The following is a 14,135-nucleotide window of genomic DNA, read 5'->3' on the forward strand; positions in this document are numbered from 1 at the left end:
AGAGAGAGAGAGAGAGAGACCGAGAGAAAGGGAGAGAAAGGGAGAGAGAGAGACAGAGAGACAGAAAGGGAGAGAGAGAGAGAGCTATAAGGGACTATGTTATTTTTCATATACCATGTTTCTATATGTAGTAAAATATTTGGGTTGATAAATAGTAACATAAAGGCTATTGTAAATTCATTTATTTTTTAAATTAAAAAATTTTAAAGACTTATGTATTTTATATATGTGAATACACTCTCGCTGTCTTCAGTCACACCAGAAGGGTGCATCAGATCCCATTACAGGTGATTGTCAGCCACCATGCGGTTACTGGTAATTGAACTCAGGACCTTTCGAAGAGCTGAGCCATCTCTCTACCACCTAAATTCATTTCTTGATGTCTTTGGAGACTTTCATTTTCTACATTGTCTGGATAAGTTTGTAGAACATCTTTGAACATTATTGTCTGGTCTTTTCACACTAGCCATTTCAGCTGAACTCACTTTACTTACAGACTTCTTTGCAGATATCAGTGTTATTAAGAGTTTATATAATGTATATCCTCACTATTATATATGCCTTATGAATGCCATTAATACCAAAAGACAAATTACAAAGTAATAAGAACATTTTGTGATAAAATAATTCATTGGTAATTCACACTGTAAAGGAAATATCAAATATCTACAACTCTGCTTTAACCTTGTTTTGTGATAAAATAATTCATTGGTAATTCACACTGTAAAGGAAATATCAAATATCTACAACTCTGCTTTAACCTTGTTTTGTGATAAAATAATTCATTGGTAATTCACACTGTAAAGGAAATATCAAATATCTACAACTCTGCTTTAACCTTGTTTTGCAAACCTAAGTCCCACACTGTCAGATAGGTTAAATACAGAACAGAGATGTAAAACATACAGTGCATCTCATTTTAACTGCAAAGTTATGAAGATACTTTGTCAAGAATGGAAGATAGGAAAAAACAAAAACAAAAACCCAAACACTGAACTGGTCATTCTTCCTGAATAAGTAAAAGCTACAAATATCATGAACAACTCAGGACACTTAACAATTGTCATACAACCTGTTTATAGTGTCAGCACAGGTTAAATATAGTGACTAATTCTGATTAGGAGTTTTTGTGTACTAGAAGTGATGTGGACCTGGACTTGACTGAAGGAGCTAAAGTGGTTTGGTTTGCAACCCCATAGAAAGAACAACAACATGGACCAACCAGACAGCCCAGAGCTCCAGGGACTAACCCATCAACCAAAGTGTGCACATAGAGAAACCCATGGCTCCAGATGCATACGTAGCAGAGGATGGCCTTGTTGGGGCATCAATGAGAGGAGAGGCCCTTGGTCCGGGAAAGGCTTGATGTTGCAGTGTAGTGGAATATCAGAGCAGTGAGGTGGGAGTGGGTGAGTTGGGGCATTCTCATCGAAGCATGGGGAGAGAGGATGGGATACGAGAGTTGTGGAAGGGATATCAGAAAAAGAGATAACATTTGAAATGTAAATAAATAAAAATAAAAATATTAAAATGACTATGAATTTATTGTTTTTGGAATATGGGCACAAATTTTCCAAAAATATTAAGGAGAATATGCAAAAAACAAAAGTAGTGATTAACTATATAGTCTCTTACCAGGGTACTGGAGACAGATGGATTATATAAATTAATAGTGACAACATGAGGCTGATAGGTTGCTTGTGTACTGTGATGCATAGTATTGGATGTCACTTTGATACACAGGGTAGAGAAACCACTATTGTAGAACTACTCCTATAAGATTTACCTATGTACATATCTGTGGGTCATTTTAATGACTGCTAATTAATGTAGTAGTCCCCAGCCCACTGTGTCTAGTATGCTTCCTAGGCAAGCGGACCTATTCTTATAGGACGTATGGCAGAACAAGCCATGGGAACAAGCTAATAAGTGGTATTTCTCCGTGGTTGGCCTCTGCTTCAGTTCATCTTTGAGTTTCTGCTTTGACTTTCCTCAGTGATGTAGTGTAACATGTAAGGTTTTGTGTTTAGAACGGGACACCCAGGTTGAAATTTGTCAGTGTCTTATCACGGAAACAGAAAGCAAACTAGAGCAGGTGCACAATGCCGAGGCTTTACATTTAATGACAGAAATTCTCAGTTTCAAACTGAACACAAAGCATTAAATAATTTAAAAGAGGAAAGTGATACGCAGTTTTTACTTCTGACAGCCAGCCAGGCAGAAGTGTGGAGAAAAAATATGGAGGGATAATGAAGTGAATGGCTAGTTGACTGTTACCCAGTGTATCAAGCAATAATGAGGACGGGAACAAAGGCAATGGTATCATGCAGTTCTTTAAGGCTGTCAGACTTCAACCTATCCTGGTGAAGCCATCCATTTCTTTGAGAATTTTCAACAGTAGAAGTTATGAGCCTTCATGTTTTGTATTACCCAGCAGGTACTGATTCTTAATGGAGAGGTCAAAGAATGAAGAGCAGAGAAAATGCTCTGTCAAAATCAACTATTCTGTGGGCAAATGACAGCATGATACCTCCCTGTAGAACTGAAGTGGAACAAGGCAGGCAGATTACAAATTTAAGTAGGGGATATAGAGGCTGACCTGCTGAGAAGCCAGGACAGGGCTTAGGACAGCATGAGATGGCAGTGTCAGACTTGAGTAGCTCTGATTAAGCAGAAGTGCCTTGCAGATTATATCACCAAGAGTCAAAGCGACAGAATCTACAAAGCACGAATAGATCATAAAATAGAAGCCACGAGGCCGCTGATGGTGGCTTGGCGAGGACTGTAAAGTTGCTATGCAACCCGCATTTCAGTTAAATTCACGTTATACTGAGTTTTGTGAAATGAATTTCACTGGTTATGTTTTCTGTAAAGAGACTTGCTGTTTGTCTATTTCATCCTTTTGTTACTTATTACTATAAGTTCAAATTTTTTAAAATCACATTATTGCACATGTTATACTAAAGATCTGACATTTAATCTATCGCCCCGTCTCCCACTACTTCTCTCAGTAGATAATTAATGGGATAAATGAGGTTACTTGTCTAAGTCACCTGGGTGCTTTCAAACAAATATCTTAGAAAACTTGAAGACTATTCTTTGATGTCAGCTTGACTTTATCCAGAATGAACTACAATTCCGATAAGGAGGGTACCCCTGTGAGATATTTTCTGCTTGGTGTGAAGTGGGTGAATCTACTTCTAATCCAGAACTTTGAGATAGGAAGACACACACTTTTGATCTGGATCTTGAGCTAGGAAGATATACCTTTAATATGGGCCATACCCTCAACTGGAATCCTATATAAGGACAGGGAAGAGAGAAGCTTTTGCTTTGCCTGTTTGCTCTTGACTTGCTAGCACATCCACTCCTCTATTGGCATTGGAGCCTACCTCTTTGGGATTCCAGCATATTCATACAAGAACGCAGCTGAGACATCCAGGTTTGTGAGACTGAGCTAACACTATTGGATTAGCTGGACTACAGTCTTTAAGACATTCCATACATGTATAATCATTCCACATATTCTATGACTATAGAGAAAATAGAGTACAGCAGATGATATTTATCTATTACTTTTGTAATGTGGATATAAGTTACTTGACCTTTGTTTTATAGCAAATATTTCTCACTCCATGCACCAGGCCCTGTGCTAGGTGCTAAAGGTAACCGAATAAATGAAATAGATGTGTTATTTTTAATCTAGGTACAAGAATGATAGAATCTGTTTTCAAGAATGACTTGACACTAGAATGAATCTGAAGTTTCTTGTATTAGCTAGATGTCCTGTGTACATTTGCTGTTCCTTCTTTTATATATAATCATATCTTAAATGTGTACCATAATTATTGGGCATCTATAACCTTTATATCTTTTATAAAATTAATTCCACGAGTCTTCTCTGTACTATTATTCCATTATAATTATAAAAGTTATAAATATTTTGATAGTATAAGATAAAATTTGTTTCTTAAAAATAAGCTAATTATGTATAAATGACAGCAAGGAAGCTGTTTCTGAAACACAGTTGAAACTGTCAATCAACGTGCAGGAGATTGAAGTCTGATGTAACAGGTACAAATAATCACTGCTGTTTGAAAGTTTTTATTTTTTATTTAGAATCATAAAACACGCAAAGCAGCGGAGAAAAAAAACCAAAATCTCAATAAAAAAAACTGTCTAAAATATGGCGATGAATTATGATTTTTCTAAACTGCTCTGGTCTAGGATTTTTTTTAAACATAATTTTTGAGATTTTTCTGTCTGAAAAATTAAAAAGTATCTTGGATATGATCAGTGAATTACATTACTGCCCTTACCAAAATCTGTTTTACATAGGTATTTAGGTATTTAGCATAGTAAAAATCATATTAAAAGCTCTCTAGGAAAGTAAATTGCTGAATAAATTATTCTGATCGCTATTTGAAAACATGACAACTAGGGCTAGGGTAGGAGACAATTTATCCAAGAAAAAATATTAATGCTAAAGCATGAGCAAAATTTAAGTACAATATATCAGAAGTAATCTTTAAGGAGAAGGAAGTTTTACAGCAGTCTCTATAGTATGTATAGGGTGTGTGTGTGTGTGTGTGTGTGTGTGTGTGTGTGTGTGTGTGTGTGTGTGTGTGTGTGAAGATACATTCAGAGACCTATGATAGAATTAATGAGTTTAATATGTGGTCCTTAGCATACTTCATTAGGATGCATATATGAGTGGAATGCACAGATAGATTTCTAGGATTGAAGAATTGAAGTGGTCTTTGGAGTAGCCAGCTGTCATCTGAAAACTAACTTTGTCTACACTGGAGAATAATTAGCCTGAAGTTCATTCACATCCCTGCTAATACCACTTGCTTAATTTGACAAGTACATGCTGTTTAATACAATTCCTATTCTCTACATACATTAGAAAAATATGTTGCCTGCTAACAGGGTTGCTTGTTAGTTTTTAATGTCAACTTGATTCAAGGTAGGGCCATTTGAGAACAAATTTCAATTGAGAAAATGCCTCCGTAGGATTGGCTAGTAGACATGAGTGTAGGGTATTTTTCTGGGTTTATGTTTAATATGGGATGGATTGTACATTTTAGACAGAGTCACTACTGGAGACATGCTCTAGGGGTGTATGAGAAATCAGGATAAGCAAGCTTGTAAACAGCACTGCCCGTCATCTCTGGTTTAGTTCCTTCCTCCAAAGCCCTGGTCTACTGAGCAACTGCCCTCACTTGTTTCAGTGATGAGTGTGTCCTAAGAGTAGAAAGCTGAAGTAAACCCTTTCATCCTCAATTTGCTTTAGGACTGGGTCCTTTATTATACTAATAGAAAGCCTTATTAAAACATATCGTTAAAAAGGCAAAAGTCCTTTTCCAACAGGCAAGTATGAACTTTCCCTTTGCCTCATTCCTTCCCATCGTTCAAAATGTCCTTAATACCTTTCTTTGAGGAAAGGGTAACTTTTGATGGAGCATTCTAATCATGATCCAGATGTCAAATTGAATAAGCTATAGAACTATATTACAATTAAAAAGATAATAGCTGTTTCATTTTTTCTTTAATACATAATACACATTAGTAGGTTAAATATCTGTATATCAGTATATATTTGCAATAATGTATACATTGCATAAATATCGTTGCAATAGTGACACAGTAGTGATAACTGTCGAGCATTTTCTGCTCTCCACCCCTGATGCTTACCTACTTTCAGACACGAGTGGACCACAGTGTAGATATCCTGCTAGTTATACGACTGCTAATAACCAACCTGACTCCCCAGCCTCTGTATCCTTATCTATGAAATGGATGTTAGGAGATATTTTTTCACAAATGTGTTAGAATCAAATGAAAATTTGTACATAAATGCAAAATTGAGGGATCTAGACAATAATGAAGACACTGCATTAAAATAACTATATTTTTACTTTAGAAGCTCTGTAATCACATGCATTATTCCAAAAGTTGTTCAGAAAAGAAATCTGGATTAATTGATTGTAGTTATTATATATTTATGAATTGGGTGACCAACATAAGTGGATTGAAAGATTCAGGAAGTAGTTTCCATTTCTGATAGTCTATTGTAAAGGCAGATTCATTTAAGACTTAGTATGACAGATGTTTCTACAACTTTAACATGACCTATAGATACAACACATGTAAAAAAATAAGCCACTCGTTTTACAAACAAATGCTTATAAAACCCCCAGGAAAGAATTAGTAACTAGATGGAATTCAAAGTCACAGATATATATCTAAGCACATTTCACATTGGTATTTACAGAACCCCACCACAGCAGGCATTTAAGATACTAACTGTATCACTAATGGAGAGAAAGCAAAGCTGTTGTCCAAGTACCATTCAGAAGAATGAGGGTGAACACCTCTCTGCCAAGTTATTCATACTTTAATAGATTAGTAAAAAAAAAAGAAAAGCAAAAAATAAAATAGACCTATCTGACATAAAAAATGAAAAATAAGCAAACCCATAAAATGATAATTATTTCAGTGATTGTTCTCATAGAATTCGATATTATTTCAGTGAGGCCACAATGTAGATGTAGCCATAACTACTGCCTTTTATTTGAGAGCTGGAGATCTAAATTCAATTCATACTGCTTTCAGACACACTGGAAGAGAGCATAAGATCTCATAACAGATGGTTGTGAGCCATATTGGACTCTGTAACTCTGGATGAGCAGTCAGTGTTCTTAACCACTGAGCCATCTCTCTAGCACCAGGAAAATACTCTTATTTACTAAACCAACTCTCTAATCCAACTTTGTTTTCCTTTTATTTTAATGGATAATAAAATATGCAATAAAATGTATAAAACCTAATATATACTTTATTATTCACTCTATGTTAATAATCATCTTAATATAAAATAAATGTCTATTTTCATATATTAATGTCATTATTACATGTAAAATAAATTATAATAATATTACAATTTTTCTGGTTCTTTTAAACATATTATATATAAAATAAAAATTAAAAATAAATATTTTTCTTATTTTTTAAAAAGCTTTCTCATATATTATGATTGTATGTTATCCCTGGCTGAGTAGACCTATTTTGAATAAGCATAATATTTCAAGTGTGGAAAATTCCATACCACATCTCATGTAATCACTTCCAATGAAAACGCAGGTGCACAAATAGTTATATGATGAACTGTTCAAGCCATATTTCCTAGGTGTATATGAAGCATAAGTGAATTTTGCATTTAGACTGTTGTCTCATTCCTAAAATATCTTACTAGGCTAATCTAAATATCCACAAACTCCTTAAAATTCTTAATCTGAAACACTTCTGATCCCAAGAATTGTGAATGAGGGGCATTCAACTTCTGCAAGACTTTGTGATATAATAATTTCTTCTGCTGAATTATTTTAATACAATTATTATTTTAAGGATTATTTCGTTAGAGCTGGCCATTAATAAGCACAGTGAATTATAGTAAATTTTCCCAAGTATATTTTGTTTCACCTTCTGTGAAGTAGGGAGACCAGGACTAATATTTAACATTTATAAATTGAAAAATAATATGTAGAGGAATATTTTTTGGTTAATAAACCTTTCTTTTTGCTTACAAATGAAACAGAAAAGGCTTACTTGAGAACTGAATGGCAAATCCAGATTTGCTGATATAAAAGTCCGTATCAAACTGGATAGTCACTATGTTGAGAGTGCTATGAATTCCATCAGGAATAAGAGATCCACTAACTTCCTTTAATAGCATCTCGTTTTCTGGCGGACCATCCCAAACTCGAAGTATATCATGGGATGCTTCTGTATCGAAAGCGAGAAACTGTAGGCTGTGGGAAAACCATACATCTTTGATTATTTTAAATAAGAAAAAGAACCATATTGACAACAACAAAAAAATAGAACAAACGTGTATTGTTGCTTTGAATCGCTGCAACTCTCTTCTAAGAATAAAGAGTAAATTGTGCAATGGCAAGTACCACCGAAACGAATGTTTTTGAACAGTAGAATATACTTCCTTAGAAAAGCATTAAATACATGATTTCATCATTTTTGCAAATTACAGAAATCTTAGCCACTTTTTTCAATGTTCATAAATATTAACTGTGGTGATGAAACTAAATGTGTGTAAAGGACATTCCATGTGCCTGTTACTTTAAAAAATGCATTACTAATACTTTGTGTAATCATTGTAATGACCTTATGTAGTAAAAACCATTTTAATCTAAATTTTATGGATGTTGAGAAAGGAGTTTAGATATATCAAATAATTGCTGAAAGAGTATCCATTCACTCATTAAATTTAATTGTCTGATGTCATAGTACATGCTTTTACCATTGTATCATATTAAAACTGGTCTACTTTGTGCTAATCTGTATAAAATTATCATGTTTTTTTTTTGGTTCCATTGTGACAACTAGCTAGACTCTGTGTATATGGGTTTATGATATTGAACTATCAGCTTTACATTTTTATACATGAATATCAAAAGCTGTTTGTTAATTAAAAGATCCAAGAGTCTTGCTAAATTAAATTTTTTGTCTAATAATTTTAATTTTAATTAAAACTATATTGACCTAAAAATCCACAGGTTAAGGATAAATGTACCATAACCCATTCTGAGTTCTTTGAGCTGCCCTACAAAGGCAATGCAGTAGTTTATACAGCATTCAGTGAACTTCACCACCATGAAACCTGTCTGAATTTCATTTATATCAGACAGCCAATTTTTCAGGCTAGTTTTACGCTATTCTTATTTTTTAACATTACTATGAATTCTACTGGAGTAACTGTTTCATGTGTTAAGGATGTGTGTTTCAGTTATTAACTTATACCCAGTTGAGGTCCTAGAAGCAAAGCTGCAATGAGAGCTTGTAAAAGTCATGTAACCTGACATGTGAATTTAGGAGCACAGTTTGGAATTTATCAGGCTGCTATGACATGATGATGTGTGAACTTCCTATCAAAGGGAAGGGAAATCGAATATAGTTAAAGGGTCAGAAAGCAGACTCTTCAGAAATGCACTTAAGAAAAGGAAGAGAGGAACTGTCAAGTCCTGATGCATCTATGTTTCTCCTTCACATAGTGAGGTTGCACAGATTGTGTACTTATCAAAATGTTGGATCAAGCATCTTAAGCCACTGAAAATTGACAAAGCACAAAGCACCAAAACATTCTCAACCTTGGTGCCACTTTCTATTCACAGAAGCTTCTTGTAGGGTTTGCAGACTTAATCCAGCAGCCTATGAATCAGCGATGTGTGTTATTGATACTTTTGTTGTTTTAAGCACATGAGGAACTCCTTTTCCTTTGTGAAGCTGAAGCATATTGAACATTAGTGTTATTGATTGATATTTATATAGCTTGCTGATCAGGAAAATCATGTAATTTACCTTACAATGTTTCCTGGATCTACTTCAATCATCCACATACAGCGAAGGTTATTATCATAAGGAAAGGGATAGCCAGGGGACAAGATCCTTCCTGATGATTCTCCTTTGAAACGGCCTCCACATTCAGCTGGTGAAATATAGCAACGTTCCAAGTCACAACTTCATACCAATCTTTCCAAGACAATCTATAAATTTCTTGAGATTATATGTAGGTTCACAGTAAGGAAAATGAAGATTCACTCTCAATCTTTCCTGAATGTAAATATTTAAATACGCTCTCTTAAAGATTTAATTGAGGCAATAATATGAGTATAATAAAATGACATACTTTCTCTTAGCTATTATGAGACTGAAAACAAACCTAGTTGGGGAAATAGATAAAGGACATATTTAAAATCTGCAAACTTGGCTTCAAAACATTTCAAGATGTTTTGTTAAATAATAATCATGTTACAAGGGAAGCAGATGGCAAAATGCTCAGTGCCAGTGAATGGCGGGGTGAATAATTCATTGTATACCCCACCTCTGAGAAAAACTCATTCCCCCAGGTGATCTAAATTCCATTGTCCTTTCAGTCCACTTCAAAACATTTTAAACCACTTCCCACTTTAATCTCTCAGAACTTTTGGCATTTTCATTTGACTTTTTACTTCAGTGACGTGTAACATAGTTTTGCTTAAATATAGCCTCTCATTTTTATAAATGTATTGAATTAAAATATGGATATTATCACAGAATTTAATTTTCTCTCCTTGGCTATTCCTCCTCTGTTTTATACTATTTAACCCTCCTGGAGTATCTGAAGTGATTATACTTTCATAAAGCAACAATTTACAAAGAAATTTTTATAATGAAGAAAACAGTGAGCACATCAGGAACTGTTGGGGACTGTACTGATCCACATGTCTGAACCCCAGAGGCAAGGAATCCATATGCAGTGCATTCTATAGCTACGGTTTCTACAACTTATTTTTTTCAAACACAATAAGTACAAAAACTTTTCTTTAAATATTGGAAACAATTATATGCATTTTCTGTTCTTTGAACAGTTTCTTAAACAAATTGAAATTGTTTATGCTAAGCATCATTGATATCATTAGAAAAAGAAATCAAAATGAGAAAGTTCCCCCCCCGCCCGCCCGGTGATACCAGCATATGGTAGGATAGTATAAACTTATGGCCTCCATATATACAGTTGTTTCTTTAGATCTAGATGCTACATTACAATATTCGGATTATTATTTTAATTAACATGTCAACTAGGCTATAGTGCTTAATTATTTGGTGACGTGGTCTAGGTATGAATGTAGTTAACAACTGGTTAACATCTCTAATTGGTTTATTGGAATAATCAGTTTGCTCTGGATAACTCTTTCAGATGGGTCTCATCCCATTTATTAGAAGTTCTTAAGAACAAAAAACATTTTCCAGGACAAAAAAATATATATTTTGTCTAAAAACCAGGGCTTTAATATCAGTATCAATTTCAAACCTGTTGAATGATCCCCATATTTTGGCCTTGCTAGCCCATGCAACTGCAAGAGCCCATTCCTAAAAATTAACAAATATCTTGAATTAGGGATGAAGGGATTCTGTTGGTTTTGCCAGCTTAGTACCTTGATCTTTATATTCATAGAGGTATAGGAATTATTATTTTGCTGCAACTTTACAATAGGCTATCTTTATGTAAAATAATAATAATACTTAAATAACTATGTCATGCTCTTAGTTTGTTTTGGACCAATTTTAAAGGAAACATAGCTTTCAAAAGTCAAATCTATAATTCAGGGAAGTTAGAGCAGAAACATAAGTAGGAACTTGGAGATGGGATCTGAAGCAGTAACAAATGTGGGTGCTGCTTAGAGACCTGTTCCTTATTACTTGCTCAGTTGTTTTTAACATTCATGCGGGGACAACTGGCTCAAACATGGTACTGCCCTCTATAGACTGAGATTCCCATTTCAATAACTAATCATGAAAATGCATCTTCTTATGCCTACAGGCCAGTCTGATAAAGGCAGATTTTCAAATAGGTTCCTTCTCCCAGGAAATTTTAGTCTGGGTCAAGTTTAGAAAAACTAACCAGCACAATCATTAGCACATTTGTTTGTTCTTTTCAGATAAAACATTTTTCAATCATGTACAACAATGAGCAGTTGTATATAATATAAAACAAATAGTGTATACTTCCTTTATTCTTTTTGATTTATCACTGTAATAGGCATATATTACTTTGAAAGCAGCATTGATATCTTATTTATCCAGTTTAACATTTTACTAGTTTTTTTGTCTTGTATACCATATTGCATCTTAAATTTAAATGTACTTTTCGTACATTTAAAATTTTTTAAACAAATGTCATATTGTGCTTTAGTCTGAAATGTGCTGCTGTGATATGACTTCATACTTGAGTCCATGTTCTTAAGACACAAGCTTCAAGTATAACAACCAAAATAAAGATACAATATAAGGTGCAATAATGGTTTTCAGAGGAACAGCTATCTATAGTGATACAAAACTTTTGTTTGATTTAATGCAACAAGTTTTAGAAAAATAATTGCCTAGATAATATCAAAATATTTACGCAAAACTCTGTGTGTCTAACCAAACATAGCCATAGTAACTATTTAATCCACAGAAGAAAATTATGGTTTTAGATGAAGTGGTAGAGCTATTAGTCATCAGTGAAGAGCATCATGAGGACATAATTTCATCTGTTACTATGGTCATGCTCAGCATTAACTCACTATGTGTTCCTCTGTTTATAGTTCCTTAACGTGATTATCTGTCATTAAAAACGTATCCTCCTTGTGAGGTCATCAGGTCATAGCATTGGCTTAGAAATTAAAGGCATTAGCATTAGTTTGTTGTAAGCACAATTAATGTCTTTCGATCTCATGCCAGTGATCTTTCCACTTGATTAAAATAATTTTAGCATATGGTTTCATGTTAGCTCAATATACTCCAAAAATGCGTGAATTTAATTTTAAGGACAATATTGACGTCAATATTTTTAATTTCTTACCATATATATATATATATATATATATATATATATATATATCATATGACAGTGAAGGACTGTGATTATAGCTGATTTATGGAAAAACCTGTTTGTCTCATCAAGATCAATGTTTTAATGAACCGCTGAAAGTTACAAAAGTATATCTAAAATATTATACTTTAAAAAGATTAAATATGCATGGAGTTTTGTGCATTTAAGTAAAACTGTGTTTGAAAATGCATTCATTTTTATTTCTGTTGGCAAGACACAATGGTCTCCTCAAAATGCAGTCTGGAGTGGCTTGGGAGTCAGTGTTTCTGCTCCTTACAGCAGTTCTAAGGTTTGTTACACTGTTGCTTTCTTTTGTAATTCTGTTATTTGAAATGGAACTTTTTGATCTTTTGGAGGTAATAGACCAACACGAATAACAATAGTATCTGGATATTTGGAAATTCATCCTCCCATGCCCCTATGCTAATTTGTTATCTGACTTAAAATAGGGATAAAATGATATTAAGCGAACAAGAACTAGAAGTGTAATGATCACTGTAGCTTCAGGTCGGGGATATATCTTATCTATGCTCTTCACAGGCCTTTTCATACTGCAATTTATTTTCATGCTATCATACTCAAGGCAACAGATATATTTTCAAATATTTTTTCAAAGCAGCTTCTGCACATACAAGGTGCTTTTAAAGTTACTGACAATATTTTTTTCCCTTTTTACATTCATTTTGATTCAGAAAAGGGCACTGAGCTTTTTAAATCAAAACAAAGCTGATCAATGAGATTCAATAAAATGCACATGATGGAAACATAACATTCTTACAGTGAGTTTAATTTTTTATCAAATGCAGAAATACGATAACTTCACACAGACTACAGCAAGTTCCCAAAGTACACACACTGGTCAGATTAAGAAAAGGACTCATGTACTTTACCATTCCTTGGGCTGAATTTACGCTCTTTAATTTCTTTTCAGTTTTATGTGGAAGGAACTACTTGAAACACGGGTATTTTATGTAGACTTATGTTAATATCATCCCACGGACAAACTTTGTATGAATCAGAAAAAAGCATCTTACCAATGCAAGAAGGCAGAGGGTAGTCCCAGGCCCTTCTCTCCCCGGTCATACACTTGAGAAGGCTGCTTCCATGGAGAGTGTAGCCAGGATTGCATCCATAGATGATGGTGCTGCCTGCAAAGTGGCCTTGGTCACTGATCTTATATCCAAACTGTGGAATGCCTGGGTCTTCACAATGCGAAAGTTCAAAACCTGAGAGAGCAAGAGAAGTTGCTAAAGAAATCTTGAACTTTTATTTTGGTTTATTAGTGATATAGCTTATATCTCTGGGTAATAGCACATAGTGTGAAGTTCCTGGTTGCCTTAACAGTGATGTCATAACACCAAATTAATAAATTCTTTAAAAAAATAATAGCTGCTTTAGATGTATTGTAATATAAGAAGTCTGGGTGATTAAATGAGAAATGTTCCTCTGGTGTTTATGTGTTTGCATATTTGGATTCCGTTGATGGTACTATTTGGGGAAATCTTTAGAAGGTATAGATGTGCTGGTAGAGTTGTGTCACCGGCATGGGTTTTGACGGTGATGCTCTTCACTTCCTGTTTTTCAAGAAGTATATATGATCAGCTAGTTTTTATTCCCTGCCTTCTTCCCTTTATGCATGAAATCTAGTCCTTTGGAATTACAAGCCAAAATAATGCTTTTGATTCCTCGAGTTCCTTTTCCT

General features: G+C 34.2%; 1 protein-coding gene across 7 annotated transcripts in view; it reads right to left on the minus strand.

The window, feature by feature from the left end:
* Csmd3 (CUB and Sushi multiple domains 3) overlaps positions 1-14,135 on the minus strand; it is a 1,319,129-nt gene that overhangs the window by 343,721 nt on the left and 961,273 nt on the right. For all 7 annotated transcript variants that reach the window (XR_010053386.1, XM_063264433.1, XM_063264432.1 and 4 more), the window contains 3 exons: positions 13,468-13,659; positions 9,379-9,505; positions 7,612-7,814 (listed from right to left, as the gene is read on the minus strand). Coding sequence is in view for 6 of the 7 variants with exons in the window: in XM_063264433.1 (XP_063120503.1) it covers positions 7,612-7,814; positions 9,379-9,505; positions 13,468-13,659 (522 nt within the window). In the remaining variant the exon portion in view is untranslated. The remainder of the gene's footprint in view (positions 1-7,611; positions 7,815-9,378; positions 9,506-13,467; positions 13,660-14,135) is intronic.

Source organism: Rattus norvegicus, chromosome 7, assembly GCF_036323735.1.
Source record: "Rattus norvegicus strain BN/NHsdMcwi chromosome 7, GRCr8, whole genome shotgun sequence".
Taxonomy (NCBI): Eukaryota; Metazoa; Chordata; class Mammalia; order Rodentia; family Muridae; genus Rattus; species Rattus norvegicus.